Here is a 20,622-nt window from a genome sequence, read left to right as displayed (position 1 = left end):
AGAATATCAGACTCTTATCTTTACATAGCATAGTTATAGGTAAATCCTATGATAAACAGAATATCAGACTCTTATCTTTACATAGTTATAGGTAAATCCAAACGATGAACAGAATATCAGACCTCTTATCTTTACATAGTTATAGGTAAATCCTATGATAAACAGAATATCAGACTCTTATCTTTACATAGTTATAAGTAAATCCAAACGATGAACAGAATATCAGACTCTTATCTTTACATAGTTATAGGTAAATCCTATGATAAACAGAATATCAGACTCTTATCTTTACATAGTTATAGGTAAATCCTATGATAAACAGAATATCAGACTCTTATCTTTACATAGTTATAGGTAAATCCAAACGATGAACAGAATATCAGACTCTTATCTTTACATAGTTATAGGTAAATCCTATGATAAACAGAATATCAGACTATTATCTTTACATAGTTATAGGTAAATCCTATGATGAACAGAATATCAGACTCTTATAATCTTTACATAGTTATAGGTAAATCCTATGATGAACAGAATATCAGACTCTTATAATCTTTACATAGTTATAGGTAAATCCTATGATGAACAGAATATCAGACTCTGGATGTGTACATGGGGGGGGGGGGGGGGGGGGGGGGGGGGGGGGGGTTGGCTGGCTTATTATAAACCATAGAAATGCTTAAACTACACCTTGAACTGTTCAGGGTTTTAGGCCTAATCTATGCAATGTTAATCTTTACTTTCTGTAGTAAAATTTTGATCTTAAGTTTAAGAATGAATTGTATGCTTTTAGCCAGAGGCATTGCAGAATTTCACAAGTTTTTTTCACCTACATGGCCAAAGTGCCGGTCATCTAAGGAATCGCTATTAGAATTGATTTTGAGAATCCCTGTCCAGAGGCCAACTCAATTTGCACCCTTCTCGGAAGAGGAGCCTTCTCAGAAGATCGCATTCCATTATATGTAAATCGAGTAAACCGGAAGAACATAACCCAAAATAAAGTTTTTAAGTTTTCACAAACATGTGTATGTATCCATAAATCCTTCTATAGTGAAACTTATCACTCCGCATGTTGCACACTTAAACATGGTGACCGCCATCTTGGAAGATAAATCTTCCAGCTTCGAGACGGAAGAGGTAGAAGATCTTCCAGAAGCAGAAGAGCTACAAATTGAGTGACCGTAAATTATATTCTAGAAGGAGAAGAGTGCAAATCGAGTTGGCCTCAGGGAGTGTTGTTGGGACATTGGATGTAGACAAGGTCCTACATGTGAGGGTCCTACATGTTAAAGATGTGATGGTAATCAACATTAAGACTACTCCTTATACATGGCTAAACAGATCTTAACCTAATTCTGAGTGTTCAAGCATGTGTCAGGGGAATTGTATGGAAGATATATGAAGGGTTTTAGCCCACTTTTGAATGAAACTTTTCTAGAATTTGCCAGGGGTTTGTATAAAAGTCATTAACGATAAAATAGGATGTTGAATTTCTGCAACAGATGAATGGAAGGATGCCAAAATGGATAAAAGGATGTGTATTATATATGTGTTAAATACTTCTGAATCATATTAAGTATGTGTTAATCAATTTTTCATATACATTATTTTTATTTCAATTATTTTTTTTTTTTTTTTAAATCTTCCTTGGACCAGAGAGTTAATGGATTAATGAAAGGCAAGACATCTTACTCCTTAAATATGACCGAAGGCTGTTCTCCTGATAAACCTCCAGACTTTGGTACAATAATGTCGGGAGCACCTGTCCTCTTGCTGTTGTTTTTGAGTTATCTTTGTCCAGTACATTTTAGTAGGTGTTTTCCATTTACTTTTGAAGTCTAAATTACAGCAGGTTAACTTGAATTAAAATTGACACAAATGTCATTTTCTTCCTATTTCAATCATAAGATGTTGAGATTTTGCTAATGGAGTTTATTCGGCTGAGAAAGAAATTCAACTTGGCCACTGATGTCCGAAACATTTTGAACTTCTGTCTAGTGAAGAAAAAGGTCATGCATGTTTTAACAGAGATCTCTGGTACCTTAAAACGAGTTAATGGGACATTTTTTCTATATTTAATATGCTTCTAACTGGATTTGTGCTGTATATATTCGGTATTAAATGGCATTTGATGTTTCTTTTAAATGCTATATGGGATTTCACATAAAACATTTAGTGGTTGTCATACAATGTACATTCATACAAATATGTACTAGATGTTACTTTTTATCTACAAAAATCATGTTAATGGGTTGACAGTGATATTTAGTGTATCTGGTTAAAGAATGTTTGTTTTGGTGATATTTAAGATTTGCTAAAATGTTTGATAGGGAGTCTAATAAATGAATGAAAAGAGTGTATTTTCTATTTTTTATTATTTCGTAAATGAAAAAATACATGCAATGAAACTCGTTCATATCTTTGTATAAAGTAAATACAGGAGTATTTCTCCGTTTTTACTAAGAAATACTCTCACCTAACCAAGGCCGGCACTTGACATTTCAAAAATGTGTATAAATGAATCTCAGTGCTTTAAGCCGGACGATTTTGGTCTGGTATTATGAAAATGTACTGTTTACAAAATATATATTTTGTAAAAAAGTAATCCAAGCATTTCGCTGGTTACTGGTGTGAAAAAACCATGGCTGGTGATAATGACATCATAGATGAGATCATCAATACGTCATCATCGACATTATCATCAGCATCATCATCAAAAGGTATATCATGATCAATAAACACAGGTATATACGGACATTACAAAGTACGTTTATGATCGCACCATTTACACCAATGTTTCATTTATCATGTTTCTTTTGTTTGTCCTGGTCAGTATTTTGACAATCTCACCACAGACCCAAATCATCAATACTACATACAAATGTACAAATTATTAATTCTTACAGGTTTTTTACCCTGTACATACAGATAATAAAACTTATAATTTGATATATATCGCATTTAACTATTGTAATTGTTTACAAAAAACAAAAAAAAACAAAAAAAATTATGTTTGAAAAGGAACAAACTGGATTCTCCACATTCAAAAATATACCTATACAATGCATTAAATTAAATAAACTTTACATATATATGTATCTTGTATATACATGTACATGCGTATAGTTGCATAATGTATATTTATTACAGACCATGTTAAAACACTATTTACAATATTTTATATCTTACAATTTATGGAATAAATGAAATTGAAACCCTTCATCAAAAAATGTCATGTTACTATTTCAGTCACAAGTAATATTTTATACATATGTAGGTACATTTTGTTTCTATTTTGACCAAACAAAGTTAGCCCAATTTAAATAGAATATGCAATGACAAATTGTTACACTAAGTATTTGCAGTAGAGAATGATATTTAAAAAAACATTGTTGGCGTGATCATAATTGAGCAGAATGCTTTTAGCACGAAAATCTTAAAATAAATGATACACAATGCTGAAACTTACATGGAAATACAATCACATGCACAGGTTAACATTTCAAATATCGGGACATGCAAGGCTACTGTTCTTGGTTCTAGATTTGTCAGGTGTAAGGGAGATCAAAGATGGCACCAAAGCATTATTAGGGGAAAGGGAGGACAAAGAGGGCACCGAAGTATTATCGGGTAATGGAGGACAAAGATGGCACCAAAGTATTATCGGGTAATGGAGGACAAAGATGGCACCAAAGTATTATCAGGGGTAAGGGAGGACAAAGATGGCACCAAAGTATTATCGGGTAATGGAGGACAAAGCTGGCACCAAAGTATCATCAGGGGTAATGGAGGACAAAGATGGCACCAAAGTATTATCAGGGGTAAGGGAGGACAAAGATGGCCCCAAAGTATTATCAGGGGTAAGGGAGGACAGAGATGGCACCAAAGTATTATCAGGGGTAAGGGAGGACAAAGATGGCACCAAAGTATTATCAGGGGTAAGGGATGACAAAGATGGCCCCAACGTATTATCAGGGGTAAGGGAGGACAGAGATGGCACCAAAGTATTATCAGGGGTGAAGAGGACAAAGATGGCCCCAAAGTATTATCAGGGGTAAGGGAGGACAGAGATGGCACCAAAGTATTATCAGGGGTACAGGGGGAAAAAGATGGCCCCAAAGTATTATCAGGGGTAAGGGAGGACAAAGATGGCACCAAAGTATTATCAGGGGTAAGGGATGACAAAGATGGCACCAAAGTATTATCAGGGGTAAGGGAGAACAAAGATGGCACCAAAGTATTATCAGGAGTGAAGAGGACAAAGATGGCACCAAAGTATTATCAGGGGTACAGGGGGACAAAGATGGCACCAAAGTATTATCAAGGATAAGGGAGGACAAAGATGCCACCAAAGTATTATCAGGGGTAAGGGAGGACAAAGATGGCACCAAAGTATTATCAAGGATAAGTGAGGACAAAGATGGCACCAAAGTATTATCAAGGGTAAGGGAGGACAAAGATGGCACCAAAGTATTATCAAGGGTAATGGAGGACAAAGATGGCACCAAAGTATTATCAAGGGTAAGGGAGGACACAGATGGCACCAAAGTATTATCAAGGGTAAGGGAGGACAAAGATGGCCCCAAAGTATTATCAGGAGTGAAGAGGACAAAGATGGCACCAAAGTATTATCCGGGGTGAAGAGGACAAATATGGCACCAAAGTATTATCAGGGGTAAGCGAGGTCAAAGATGGCACCAAAGTATTATCAGGGGTGAAGAGGACAAATATGGCACCAAAGTATTATCAGGGGTAAGCGAGGTCAAAGATGGCACCAAAGTATTATCAGGGGTGAAGAGGACAAATATGGCACCAAAGTATTATCAGGGGTAAGCGAGGTCAAAGATGGCACCAAAGTATTATCAGGGGTAAAGGAGGACAAAGATGGCACCAAAGTATTATCAGGGGTAAGGGATGACAAAGATGGCACCATCGTATTATCAGGGGTAAGGGAGGACAAAGATGGCACCAAAGTATTATCAGGGGTACAGGAGGACAATGATGGCCCCAAAGTATTATCGGGTAATGGAGGACAAAGATGGCACCAAAGTATTATCAGGGGTAAGGGAGGACAAAGATGGCCCCAAAGTATTATCAGGGGTAAGGGATGACAAAGATGGCACCAAAGTATTATCAGGGGTAAAGGAGGACAAAGATGGCATCAAAGTATTATCAGGGGTAAAGGATGACAAAGATGGCACCAAAGTATTATCAGGGGTAAAGGAGGACAAAGATGGCACCAAAGTATTATCAGGGGGTAAGGGATGACAAAGATGGCACCAAAGTATTATCAGGGGTAAAGGAGGACAAAGATGGCCCCAAAGTATTATCAGGGGGTAAGGGAGGACAAAGTTGGCACCAAAGTTTTTATCAGGGAAATGGGAGAACAAAGATTAAAGTAGGTCTGCTTTTTCAAAAATCGAACACCTGTTAAACTTTGTCTCTCTGATGAGAAACATTAACTATATAATTCAATAAAAACATAGTTCAAAATGAATTAGTTTGCCGTAACTATATTCCTACACCAAACGATTATAAGTATACGTAAACGTTTTCTATTCCACGAACTCTAAACTAAGTTAAGTCTGTCTATATTGAAATACATATGTATATCAATTAGGTCAACTCTTTCTATACTGAAAAATCAGGAGGTTATTCAATTAACACTCGCTTTATCATTCATATATTGTAATACAAACACACCGATATGAGATAAATTAAGGTCAATATTTCATCTACAAAAAGGTGCATCACTTTCAGTGAAAGTGAAAGTGAAAGAGAAATCATAAAGATATAAATACCTCATGCGTACGATGGTATTTATTTTCTCATGGGCCCTGATGGGGTAAATATTATCACTAACTTTTAATCAACTTATCACTGAATAAACAAATCAGTATTGATAAGAAATTGTGACATTTCCACAGATACAAAATGGGATAGATTGCAAATTCATATACATTTTAGTTCAGTATTAGCGTGGTATATTTGCATATCATGTTAATACAAATACCATTTTCAAAACATATTTTATAGATGAGTACATTTACATTAGAGTGTTTGTATAAGGTAAGTCTACATACTAAACCAAAGAAAATCTACAACTTGAACATTATAACAAAGTAAACAACAAATAACGCAATATGTTCATATTGAGCGTCTTTAGTACAATGTTCTGTTTTTCTCTTTACTATTATATCCCAATTATACTATTCCGTCTCCACCCTTTACTCAGTATTCCTGAACAACCCTAGAACCCATTCCTCTGCTATCTCCTCTAACTATTCTCCCATGCTATATGCTTTATACTTCATCCGTTATTTTCGTCATCACTGAACGTTCCAGCATTTCCTTACTCCCCAATCTCTCTTTTTAACATTGCATTACCTAGGTGCACTTCCTCACTTCATTAATCACACACTTCTCTTTTCCTTTAGCAAAGTTCTGCAAGCAATACTCGGTGATGTTTTCTTGTTTATAACTCCAATTTCATAACCTAGTCCCCTGTCAAGTTTGTCAGCCCAATTCATTTTCGAACTCCATCAACTGCTACTTACACAACGTCCTCATCTGCCGCCACGTCCAGCGCTACTTCCTGAGGCACCGCCGCCCCCACGTCCTCTTTTACTGCCTCCACCACTCTCTGCTCCTTTTCCTGCAGTCCCTCCTTTACCACGCCCAACGCCACGCCCTCTGTCACGCCCACCGTCACTTCTACCGCCACGCCCACCATCATGCCCACTGCCACACCCAGTGCCACTTGCACCTTTACGCCAACTGCTACTTCCATCACTTCCAACGCCTCTTCCACCACCACTTCCACCAGCACTACCACCACCACTTCCGTAGTCACGCCCATCGCCACGCCATCTGCCACGGCCACCATCATGCCCACTGCCACACCCAGTGCCACTTGCACCTTTACGCCAACTGCTACTTCCACCACTTCCAACGTCACTTCCACCACCACTTCCACCAGCAATCCCGTCGTCACGCCCATCGCCACGCCAGCTGCCACGCCCACCGCCACGCCCACCGCCTCGCCCACCGCCACGCCCACCGCCACGCCCGACGCTATGTCCTCTCCCACGCCCACCGCCAAGACCACCGCCACGCCCTCTATTACTGTAATCAGCACGCTCATCTTCACTGCATGCATTACCCTCTTCGCCAGTTCCTTTACTATCTATTCCCGTATTTCCTCCACCACGCCTTCCACCCCTTGTACTGCTTATGCTTCCCTCACTTTCTTTGTTCTTTCTACCACAAGCTCGTTTACTACTCTCATCGCGTGTCCCAACTACTTCACCACTACCATGACCTGTTTTAGAATTTTCTCTTCCACTTTCCCTATTACTCTCTTTACCACGCACTTTGTTTTGTATTTTTACTCCTTTAACCACCTCACTGCGCACTCTTTTTATACTCTCGTCCTGTCTTTCTACACTCCCTCTGCGATGCTTTTCACTCTCATTATCATTGCCTTGGCATGTCCTTTTACCTCTATCTTCTTTGATCCCTTCGCCACCACCATTCTCACCACCATGCCCACATCCTCGCCCTCCACGCCCTCGCCCTCGCCCTCCATTTCCTCGCCCGCCACGTCCTCCTCTTGTAATGTTAGGATTCCTCCCTGGCCTGTCTTCATGCTGTTTTTGTTTAGATTGTTTGACAGGGTTTTTGTTTTTAACTGTTGTGATTGGATTTTGCGTCAAACTTTCAAAGCTCCTCGCGTGTTCACCATGACCTCCGCGCCCTGTGCCTCTCAGACGATTTTGACCCCTTCCACGACCATTTCCTCGGGTTTGACCGCTTCCATATCCATCTGCTCTTCTAGCGTCGCCCTCGTCCAGTGCATGCTTAAAATAATAATAAGGCCATTGTGCCAGCAAATATTAGATAAAACTTAATAATATGCTTGTAATAGGGTCAATTTTATTTAATGCTTATCTTATATATCAAATATCATTTTGTACCCAGGTTTTTTGTATTTGTTTGTCCATTTGTTGGCGTTACATGTTACATGGTATGGTGTTCTATGTACATGTTTTTTTTGTATTTGTGTTGCTATTGTCAGTGTAAGGGTTTACGCCCAGTGATTGTAGTCAGTTATTCTTTGTCCATATTCTTGTCTTATTTTATGCCTTAATTATGTGGTAGTAACGTAATATATTTATTTATATGATGGAATTTCCATATATATTAGCGGAAAAAAAAGAAAGTTTGGTTTTTCCAATATAATATTTAGACGCGTGGTCTAAATTCAATTATATTCAATAAGCTACACTTAGATGAAAGCGCTTATGCTTTACTAACAAGTGTTTTTTAAGTTATACTTCTTTTATATATCTATATAAATATATTAATATCATTCGCTATAGTTCTGATTATTATCCATTTAACGTTATACTAATTTTAAGTTAATATTGGTTTTATTTGAATGAAGATCAATAGAATTGTTAATCTTAAAATCTTAAAATTTCAATGACATGGTACATATTGTGATTATTTCACGATTCCAATCAAAATGGACGTATTGACGTACATCGTAATAGTGAGTTATCTCCCTTGGTTATATACATTGTATATACATGTATATTAGTGATCTGTATTGTTTAGTATGATTGTAAGTTTATTTCAGAGTGTCTACAGTATAAAATGTATACACTATTAAGATTTCATTTAACGATACACTATGTCTTTGATGCTACCTGTCCTGCCTCAGAACAGAACTCAACGATTACATGTATATATCGCAATATTGCTTTACCATATCACAACTTAGTAAAGGCGAATTACTTACTCCGCGTAGTGTTTAGTACGATTATTTCAGTATTTCTACAGTATACGTAAAATGCATACACTTTTAAGATTTCACTGTATGCTAAATTATGCCTTTTATACTACCAGTCCTGCCTCTGTGGATATTTAACGAACTCAACGATTACATGTATGTATCGCAATATTGCATTACCATAGAAAAAAATCCAGGATGTTTACCTGTATTGAAAGGGTCGTATTGGGACACTTAGAGCACGTCTTCCTCCATATGTTTGACGGTCTAGGATGACCTAAAAAAGAAAATCAAAATTAATATGCGCATTGCATGAAATCAACTAAACTATGACTTTTGAAAACTAAGTAATATTAATCGTGTTTAAATGTTTTTTTTATCGGTGAATGTCTATGATCTTGCTATTTTAAATAAAATATAAACATAGATATTTAAAATAAATATGAATGTTATTTATAAATAAAAAGTAATGTAGAATATCTTACAATTTACCATTATTCATGTGTCATGATTCATACGAGTTTATTTTAAAAGGTTAAGTTTCCTTTTTCCTTCTTATTCATTAACATACCGTTGTCACAGATAATCCAGTCGTCTTTGTGAATCCCAAAAGCTTCCAAAATTGGGAAATCAAATGCAACGGTTGCTTCTGATGAATTTGTTATAAATGGCTCCAGCTTTTCCAGCACTGTTTGTAGATCTGAAGTTGAAAACGTTTGCGTTTTCCTGATAAAGTTCTCCATCTTACTTAAGGTCTTTTCTTCCTCCGTGTTGCTTTCCATCCGGTGGTCGTCCGAGGATTGTTCATTGGTCCCGATTCCTAATAACTCACCAGAAGCAGATCTGTCCCCAGACTGACTGCCGATAAGCAGAAGCCAAACTGCCGACAGCTTACACATGTTTCGATTGATACAATGTAGCTGTTCTAAAGTCACTTCGACCTCACGGCGGGAATTGTTCAGGAACACCCCAAACACGTCCGTAAATGAAACAGCCCATTGGACGAGCAAATTGGTATTAATCATCCCGAGACGCAGTCGCTGCTGGATATACAAGTATGTGCGAAATCTGGTAATATACACATTGATTTGACTGACATCACTTCCAGTCGCCTTTGAAAAAGATACTTTTGATTGCCACTCGTGAAAGTTGAGCGAGGTTTTTACAGAATCTATTGCTTCCCGTTGTGTTTGCATGACCGTAACATATCTTGGGTGCCATCGAACTGTTTTCTTACATTTTGGACATCTGAAAACTTCTAAAGCATCCACCTTTCCGATCTACAATCTTGTCTAAATAGCTGGATTGGAACTCGTGTCCACAGTCAACTAATCGAACGAAGCGCGTGTCATGTGAAGGGACATTTCTACAGTTGACCTTCGGGTCGTCATTGATTCCACAAGTGAAACAGGACGTAGGGCACGGATCACCACAATAACCCATGCATCTATGTTGACAGTTGAGGATCTTGGGGCATCGAAGGTTACATCGCGGTCGATCGCATTGCTCGGAGCACAACCGAGAACATTGGTGATGCGGACAGGCTAGAGAGCACTTCTCCTTACAAGGTTGACATCTAGTTCCACATGCATGGTTGCAGCGACGATGTGGACAGTAGTTCTCACACTGCATGTTGCATGGCAGACAGGAACCACATTTCCTGTTGCTACAGGAGTGACCACAAATAAGATCTTTGCTACAAGACTTTTTGCAAGTCTCGTGGAACAGACTTTCTGAACATTTTTTACACTTCCCGCAACAAGGGTGTCCACATAAAAGGGTTACACTGCATTTTTGATCGCATGGCCTTTGTATATTGGACTTCCAACATTCTACGGACTTCTCGTGTCCACACACTTGTTGTTGTTGTGTCAGTTTGTAGCATTTTAACTCATCCGGGTCGATTCTGTTCTTTTTTGAACATTCAATGCCTACTGTATGATTACATGTTCGTCTAGACATTTGCACCGTAACACGACAGGGAATTGATTTATTCGGTGATTCGCAGCATTTCATCTTAATCTCATGACCACATGGAAGTTCTTTCAGAACTTTTTTGTCGCATTTGAGATAAGTTGGATCAACCAAACATTTCATTCCCCTGGTATGTCCACATTTGGGAAGAACTTTGTCAACCAGCGAAGTGCATTTAACACTGCAGGGATCCGTAGAACACGGCATAAGTTGTGAATGTCCACACAGATCAATGCATTTTGAGACCATTTCAATGCATTTTATATCTGAAACATCTTCGGAACATTTCATTTTCTTTATATGCCCACAAGGAATTAAGGCCTTTTTTACCAGATGATCGCAGATAGCTTTGTTTGGATCTTCATGACATGGCATCTCCTTCGCGTGTCCACAGTGGGGAAGTTCCTTCATGACATTTTTAGGACATAATACTGTACCTGGATCCTTGTGACATTCCATTTTCAGAATATGACTACAGTTCGGTAATTTTTTATCAACAAGTCGCTTGCAAATGCACTCCGCAGGATAATGGCAGATTCTGATACAGGTATGTCCCCTGGAACACACTTGCAAGCACTTCTGTTCGCATTTGGCTGTGGAAGTGGTCCAACATGGAAGGTCTGCCGTGTGTGAACACTCCCACTGCTTTGTAACGATAATTTCGCATTTGACGTCAGCTATGTCTATATGACAAGTGATATCTATCCAATGCTGACATTCAGGGAAACATTTTGAAGCGGCCGTTGTGCAAAGATTTTCTCTTTCATAAGACGATGAGTATTGGCTACATACGACATCAAAACTATGCCCACACTTTTCTCTATGTTTTCTCAACATGACTGTACATTTGTATTGTGTTGAATCTACCCAGCATTCGAGATCTGCTGTGTGTTCACATGCTTGTAGCTCCCGTGTAACGATCTTTTTGCACATAAAAGTCAAGGCGTTTACTTGGCATTCCATCGTCGCTTCGTGACCGCATCGCTCCAGTATGCGCGTAACAATTGTTTGACATTTGAACGTCGCAGGATCAACGAAACACTTCATACTGGCATCGTGACCACATCGTTCTAATACTCTGTTGACGAATTCTTCACATCTGACACTTTCCGAGTTGATGTTACATTCCAATGGCAGTTCATGTCCACATGGTAGTGTTTTCTTCACAATCACTTTGCACGTGTAAGTGTCAGTGGATATGTGGCATTCTATTGACGCCTCATGTCCACAAGATAATGTTCGGTTCACAATCACTCTACATCTGTGATCTTTCGCTGATTTATAACATTCCATTGACGCCTCATGTCCACAAGATAAGGTTCGGTTCACAATCACTCTACATCTGTGATTTTTGGTTGATTTATGACATTTCATGGACACCTCATGTCCACACGGAAGGTCTTTCATCATCTGGATGGGGCACTTACATTCCTCATCAAGGTGACATGTTTTCTGACAGACGTGGCCATTTGAGCAGGTCTTCTTGCATTTTTCTTTGCATTTGTATTCAGTATGTTTTTTATCCCTTGGATGGCAAAATAGCCTGCATGCATGACCGCAGGGAAGGCGAAAGTCACACTTTTGGTCACATCCTCCTTCAGGGGATCTGATGAAATCTGCAGCAACTGCCATCGGAGTTCGCATATCTGGGTGAATTTGACATATGACGGGGAGTGCATTTCCAAATTGGTGATCTGACTTCGTTTTCTGAATGATTTTAGCCCACAAAGGACTTTCAGCTTCAAACATGGAGAAATTCCCGATGACATACAAACCCATTTTAGCCCTTGAAAGTGCAACACAAACTCTATTTTCTCTTTTCAAGAATCCAATATTTCCTGTTTTGTTGCTTCTGACTAGTGACAGGAGTATTATATCCGTTTCTTCTCCTTGGAAATTGTCTATGGCAACTGCCCTTATTCCATCGAATTCTTCTCTTGGCATCATGTTTCTAATGCGCAACATCTGACCAGAATAGGCAGCGAGGATTGTGATCTGGCTGGTAGCGTATCCCTGTTTCATCAAGTGCCTACAGAGTGCAACGACGTACTCAGCCTCGTGCTTGTTAGAGTAGCTTCTTGTGTCTCCCCCGTAGTCCTCTGAACTCTTGTGGTTGATGAAGAAGACGTCTTTTTCAATGCCCAGCACGTGATCATATTTGAATACATTATCACTGTCTTCTAACACTGGGTATATATCACGCACGAGTGAGGAAATATCTGGCCTCATCCTATGCTGGCGTTGCAGGCAATGGTTTTCAATACCATTATTCAACATTCTTTCAAACATTGACAGGCCTAGATTGTATTGTTGCTCCAATCTGTAAACAGTTGGTTTTGGTTCCAACTGTTTATGATCTCCAATCAAAATGAGATGTTGACACTTTGGACTGAGAGCAGTAACGATATGCGTCTCCAGCACCTCGGCAGCCTCCTCTACGATAACTATCCTTGGTCCTATGTCCTTCAAAACGCCATGGTATCGTGCTGCTCCACTAGTTGTCATTGCAATCACAGTTGCAGTTTTCAATATCAGTGCATCTACCACTTTTTTCTCTTTCTCATAATCTTTCAGAACATCGGCGAGTTCCCTTTCTAAACGAGAAAGCTTTTCCTCCTGCAAGGCCTTGTATTTCTGTACCCAGTACCTATACAGTCGCCATCGATCGTTAAGGGATAAGGAAACCAACTTCTGTAAGTCAAACTTGGAACAAAGATCTGCCTCTTCGTCAGTCATTGTACCTTGGGTGATAAGTCTGGCAAAAGTCTTCGTAACTTCTTGTGTAAGCAAAGTTTTGAAGATGTCGTCCATCTGTGGCGTATTGGAGTCATTTGAATTATCCTGCTGGCATATATTTGGAATTATAGATTTCATATGTAATCCTATAGTCTTGTCCACTGTAAGACTAGCAACAGTATCATCTTCAATACGCCTGTCATCTTCCAGCAATTCGGCGTCTGTCTTAACAACCAATAACTCTTGTTGGGTTTGCCTCTTCAATTTTTCTACTTCCACCTGGGATGTATGAAACGAATTCTGCTGCTGGAAGTATTTTCTTTGAGCCCCTTGTAGCCATATCATCTCGTCAGCTCCCAACCATTGAAAGAGTATCTTAGATCTGTTTTGTTTTACATTGAATGCTTTTATGATGTTGCTCAGACATGACTGGTTGCAGGAGAGCCACATCCAATATGACAGACTTTAATTTTCTTAGGCGATATTTGGTGTTTGCAATTGTTTGCTGCAGCTCCTGCACGTATTTCAATATTTCTACGCCATTCACTCTTCCGAAACGGTAGGAGCGTCTACGGTTTTTCAATGAGAACTGTTCTATTGTGGCGTTTTCACATCTTCCTCCAACCCGAACAATATCGTTTATCCAAGACGTTCGTGCCTTTGGATCAAGGAACTTAACGATGCCTTCCATGAACTGATCCAGAGCGTGATTTGTAAAGCATACAACAAGCATGGGACATTTTTTCTGATCTATTATCCGTCCATTGATGTTCGTCTCATCTGTCGCCCAGGCAGCTTTGTTATGAAGGAGTGTTTTGGCAATCTGAAGACCAACATGTGTTTTACCTGTTCCTGGTGGGCCTTGTATCAAGACAAACTCCTGTGTGAGAGCAGCCTGAAAGGCCTCAAACTGAGATTGATCTAAGTGAAGTTTCTCAGCTTTTGGCCATTTGGATATTGATGACAGGGTTCCAACCATGCATTTTATTTCCGAATCTTTGTTTGCTCCATCTGATGCCAAAGCAAATGTCCTAAAATATCTTCTTGCCTGTGTTTCTTTAAATATTGACTGATTCGAAATAATTGGTTGCAAATCATATTCGGTTTCTTTCTTTGCCAAGTAAACTGGAGGGTCGACATCTTTTCTGCACCTAACTATATATTTTTCGAAGGGTAGTTCCCCCTCCGCTATGTTCTGAAGGCCAGCCAGCACGTGTCTATATGCTTCAAAGAAGGCTGATGACTCCACCATTGTCATAGGTGTTTCAAGAGGAAGTATGTCATTTGAGGGACACACGACTGAAAATTCATGCTTTCTTTGAAGGTCTTTGCGATCTGAATTTGAAACTACTGCAAAATGTATTTTACGAAAGTCATCATTTGAGAGACACACCAACGAACCGTAGATTAGTCCTTCGACACTTGACATCCAGTTGAATTTACCTGCATGCTCTTTATCCAGTTTTATGACGTACTGTTCACCTTCTAACGTTGATTCCCTAGACAAAGCGACTACCTTCTTGTATAGTTTTCCGTCTTGAAGTCTGCCAATCTTTTGCCCGGAGTTCACTGCGCTTACATATTCAATGATGCCATCTCGTAACGGACTGACGCAATCTTCTCGATAGAGACGAAATTGTAACGTCTAAATAATGATCTAGATTTTCATATCCACCAACAGCTTTATTTTCCCGAAGATATACTTTTCGAGAATTCAAGAAGATGTCTGACGTTCCAGGCAATATCGGAATAGTTCGGAAATCGTCTGGTGGTGGGTTATATTCGGACTTGGACTTTCTTTGACCGTTGTTGTATACAGACATCCTTTTCAACGCGGTATCTTTCAAACTTGCTGCCGCATCTGACAATGATTGCAGTCGCTGTCTGTTACTACCAGTTGTTGTAAGCAGCATTTCGTCAGTTGTTTTCTTTATAATAACAATATGTCCAAACACATCGGCAAACGAATGGGGCAAGCGAAGAAAAACCTGATTAATGATGTCGACCAAATTCTGAATATATTGGATGATGTCATCCTCACTCGAGTTTCTTGTCAACATTGACAAGGTGTTTGTGATCTCACTGGTGAAGAACCCAGTCCCTAGCACCATTGTGAGAAGGTCTATCACACTCGCCTTGTCCGTCTCGCATCTAAGGGCCTTAGCGATAATGGCTAGCCAGCAGGCAGTGTTTTCAGTAGGTAAGTCCGGCGTTTTTAATGCCTTCAATGTCCGGGAGCGTCCATCGGATACCAGGAAAGAAAGCACGTCTTTGTTACTACGGCTTTTCTCCAGGAATGGTTTCAATCGCCCGATAGGAAACGTTCCAATCCACCTCGCCTGAGCCATCTTGATTATTGAAATGGGTTTTCAGATATAAAAAAGTTCCCCTGAGCTGACTGCATGTTCTTGATGTTATGCTGATATTCTGAATGTAGCAGATTCTACAAAGAAAAAGAACGTTATCTTAGATTGCCTTGGCTGTTTCAGGATTTAGGATACCGTTGTCAATATCAATTATATTTTTGTGAGTTGGATAATTAATTTACGAAACATATTTCTTTTTAACTGAAAAAGGAATTATTTTTTATCAAACTGATCGAGCTATAGCAGTATTTTTGTTTTAAAGCAGTGAGAAATTCATAATTAGTAATGATACTACAGATAGAGAAATTACCAACTGGTGACAGCTAGAAATCACGTATGTACGTAATGCTATATCTGTTTTACATTATAATATTCTTAAAGCTGACCGTGCAAGTTGAAAAAAAATCCAATTGAGATTAAAAAGATACACAAAGTTTCAGTATTCAGAGATATTCCAGTATGATAACACTACGTTCCGGCGATCGTAGCTAAAGAAGTGTCGACGTGATTTTAATTTGTGTTCTGCTCGAAGAAGCATACTTTGATCCGACCCCTATATAAATGACCAGGAGTAGTCAAACTAATATTTTCGTCAGCTAAAAGGCCCAATGTCGTTATAACGGACGTAAAACCTGTTAGATAGAAAAGTCAAACTACAATTGTAATATTCTCGTGAGCTGAAAGGTCCGAAAGCCGTAAAAACGGACGTGAAAACTGTTAAAGTCAAACTAATATTCTCGTCAACTGAAAGGCCTCAAGGCCGTAAAAACTGACTTAAACGGTTAAAGTCAAACTAGTATTCTCATCAGCTGAAAGGTCCCAAGGCCGTAAAAAACGGACGTAAAACCTGTCAAGTGTCTGTTGACATATCTAACTCATCAGAAATAAGCATGTTGGTTACCATACCTATAACTTTATGGGTTTAATTTTAGGACCAGAAAGGATAGTTGTCATGGTCACTAATGTCATAAATCAATCAAGATCAGTCTCACATATCATTATTATCTTCACATTATCATTTTTCCATACCCCCTGTAGGACAAGCTTTAAGATCACAGACTTAATATGGTATCAATTTCTAATTAGCCATTCAATTTTCCTCATTATTCAACCTTTACAAAATCAATCTCATTTTCTTGATTCCATCAGACTTGCTTGTATTTGTTATGAATATGAATGGTATTAATTTCCTGAAGGGTAACTCATAAAAAGAGAGAAAAAAATACATGTTGATACTGTCTTGAAACACTACGTGAGTACTTGGCATAATTCCAAATGTTCTATATATATACAGTAAGTGGTGGTACTTAATTGTTTGTTTTTGTATAACGTCCTATTAACAGCCAGGGTCATTTAAGGGCGTGCCAGGTTTTAGAAGTGGAGGAAAGCCGGAGTACCCGGAGAAAAACCACCGGCCCACGGTCAGTACCTGGCAACTGCCCCACATAGGTTTCGAACACGCAACCCAGAGGTGGAGGGCTAGTGTTAAAGTGTCGAGACACCTTAACCACTCGGCCATCGCGGTGGTGGTACACTTTTAACTTAACACATAGCAATATCACGTAATCATCATGTATTATGCACAAAGGCCACAGCGTTATGATAATCACACAGGTTACACTTTAAACCGACATTGTATCACCAGTTGTTACTAAGTAGTATTTGTCACCACAGACTAGATCGCGTGATCGAGAATATATATACACATGTGCACTGTTTTCGAACGCCCTAGCACGAGTTTCACCTTCCTTCCTTACAGACATAATGTATTCTAAGGTGGATATTTTATGCATATCTTAATACACAAGTAACGGTTCAAGATACAATTCTATACTTTAATTTGCTTAAATGGATTTTAAAGAAACTCAGATAAATAGGAACACTGAGTCAGTCGCGTTTTAACAAATATCGATCTGTATGCGTGGTGGTTAGCAGGATTAAATTCTTTGACAACGAAGGTGTCAAAAACACATACCACTTAAAATAGTTCCGCTCTGAACATAACTAATTGTTACACTTTCCACAAAACAACATAAGTTTGATTTTACTCCTCCTTAAATAAAGACAATAAATAGCTTATCCAGAACATATTTGTTTAGAAGCAATGGATTTTGAAGAGGTGGCATTCTTCCTTTAAACAAACTAACCGTGCGTTCCTTTATCGGGTTCGTACCAGTTGTACCGGTACGAATCTGTTGTACTTATAATGGAACGCACTGTACCAGCAGAACCGAACCGGTTCTCGTGGATTATACCACTTGGATCCAAGATGGCGGAACTGTGATTTTTCATTTGTTACGCAAAAATTCTTTTTTGTTAAAAACGAGACGGGAATTGTCCATTCGCGATGGAATTTGGTAAATTATATATGTCATTGATTGACGGAACTATCCATGAATTGATTTTACATCCGTTTCGATGAAAAAAAAACCAAAAAAAACCAAAAAAGAACATAATCGGTTTTATGTTTGAAGCGAGCGACGGCCGCCATCTTGGGAACTTGGTGGGAATCAAATTGCGTTCTATTATACAATACACTCGGAAATTCTGGCTTTAAGTGACAATTACTATTTCTTTCCATGTATCTTTTATCAGGTTCGTGCCATTTGTACCAAATAGGTACGATATATAGTGGAACGCAATTTAATCTCAAGAGAGTTCCCAACATGGCCACAGTCGTTCATTTGTCACTTCAAACATAAAACCCAATTATTTTCCTGTTTTTACAACATTACGGATGTAAAATCAACACTGGATAGATCCATCAGAAATTGACAAATATAACTTATAATATTTCATCGCAAATGAAGATCGAGTTTCCATCTCGTTTCAACAAAAAGTACATTTGCCTGACACTTGAAGAATCACAGTTCTGCCATTTTGTTTTCAAGTGGTACGTTTAGAAGAAAAGAAAAGAAAAAATCCTCAAGAAACGGTTCGGTTATGCTGGTACAACGTGTTCCATCACGAGAACAGCAGATTCGGTACAACAGGTACGAACGCACGGTTTGTGCCTGCATAGCAACGATATTGTTAAATTATTAAAGAAACAGGCTTGGACATTTGAAATACTTACCACCAATATAAGACTTGTCTACTTCACATCATTTTCTTCAGTAATGATGATGACATAGGTGTGCCTCATTCTGAAAAATAAATATAAATCTCAGTTGACAACCTCTAATTTGTGGATGTTGAAAACCAGCACACAAAAACAACTTAACTGTAAACTGATCTCAAAGCCACTCATCGCAATTTGTAATTACACAAAAATTAGAAGCAATGCGTTACCAGTGGTTCTCGATTTAAGGGTCATCTATGTAGAAGAGTAATGTTGAATTTCAAACACGAATAAATATCTACGAATCTGCACAAAGCTATTCATATGATATATATAAATGTTTGTTTAAACATGTAGTTTATTAAAATCATCAATGATTTGCTTGTAGGTGTTAACAGTTTCGTCCGTGGAGTTACTTTGTGTTAAGGTGAAACAGGGAATAGTTCTAAGCTACAAATTATCAAACATGAAAAATAGCCAAGCTGTTATGTTCGCATTGTCTATTGCACACGATAGGACATTTGTTTGACCGGATTTGACTTTATGTACACAGAATGCAAATGGCGGCTGTGAGTAATAGTACATTAATATGGCATAAAGTTGGGGGCACTTCAATCAACAAAAATACTACTATATCATATTTTAAAGGAATCTTATCACAGTTAGAAGGACGTTTTAAAGAAAATTTGGTTAATTGGTAAGTTTGGGAACTTTTTCAGAAATATGTATCTTTTATCCCAAACACAGCGGTTGATCATTCCTTCCTTTAATCATTCCTCTGGCCATATCCAGTGTTTTTGATAATGTCTAATAAGAGTATTTTGATGCTTGAAATGCCTCCTTATATGCCATATTTTTGTGATATTATTGATAACCGCCATTGTTTATTTTTTTTTTTAATTTATCAAATTAACAAACTAACCCAATAAATGAGACTTCATTAAATGCTGAGTACAAGTCAATACAAAGAAAAGATAAAACGCCACAATTTGGATGGAACGTGAAAGTAACTTCTCGACTTAAATGTACAAATTGACACAGGTTCGTCATTTCCAAACTTGGGTAATCTGCGTTTCATTTTCCCAACTGAAAGCTGTTCACGTACCGCAAGGTTGCTGTTTATGAAGAAACAAAGAATTCCAATTTGATCACAATGTCTGAATTCGATTTTAACCAAAACAATATATTCATGGATGTCGTCACAGAAAAGTATGTTTTCTTTAAACTATTTATCGATTAATTTCTGTAGTTTTGCTTTCGGTTCCTACTATAGATGTGGTGATCCACACTGTCACGTGATGTATAGGAATGTGTATATACACGGTATATAATGTGCACGTCGCTAGGTACTGATAAAACGGCAGACAAACAATGACAACCCCTTTTGACTTGATTGACCTTGTCTCACGCGCAGATATATAAGGGGGGGGGGGGGGGGGGGGGGGGGGGTAGGAAAACAGAAGAAAACATACAGTTACAATCATATCTATTAACTACCTGACGTACCGTAGTTAACATGTTCTTTTTTTTAAATATAGAAATCGGACTGTATTTTTTTTTTTTTGCGTTTATGGTGGTATGAACACAAGTATGTTCGTATGCGACTGTGTTCATACCAACGCAAACGCAACAAAAAAAAAACAAAAAAAACTGCTATTCCCTAAATAACTGGCAGTTATCAGAAAACATTG

General features: G+C 38.5%; 1 protein-coding gene across 1 annotated transcript; it reads right to left on the bottom strand.

The window, feature by feature from the left end:
* Positions 1 to 3,017: 3,017 nt before the first annotated feature.
* LOC117339743 (NFX1-type zinc finger-containing protein 1-like) lies at positions 3,018 to 19,021 on the bottom strand. The gene is given in 7 exon segments (XM_033901458.1): positions 3,018 to 7,859; positions 9,001 to 9,071; positions 9,366 to 10,063; positions 10,065 to 13,879; positions 13,914 to 15,143; positions 15,145 to 15,947; positions 18,947 to 19,021. Coding segments are annotated over 6 exon segments (7,815 nt in total). The 5' UTR covers positions 15,853 to 15,947; positions 18,947 to 19,021; the 3' UTR covers positions 3,018 to 6,566.
* Positions 19,022 to 20,622: the final 1,601 nt, after the last annotated feature.

This window comes from Pecten maximus, chromosome 12, assembly GCF_902652985.1.
Source record: "Pecten maximus chromosome 12, xPecMax1.1, whole genome shotgun sequence".
Lineage (NCBI taxonomy): Eukaryota > Metazoa > Mollusca > Bivalvia > Pectinida > Pectinidae > Pecten > Pecten maximus.
The sequence above is the reverse complement of the archived record's forward strand: the minus strand, read 5'-3'. Positions and strand labels throughout refer to the sequence as shown.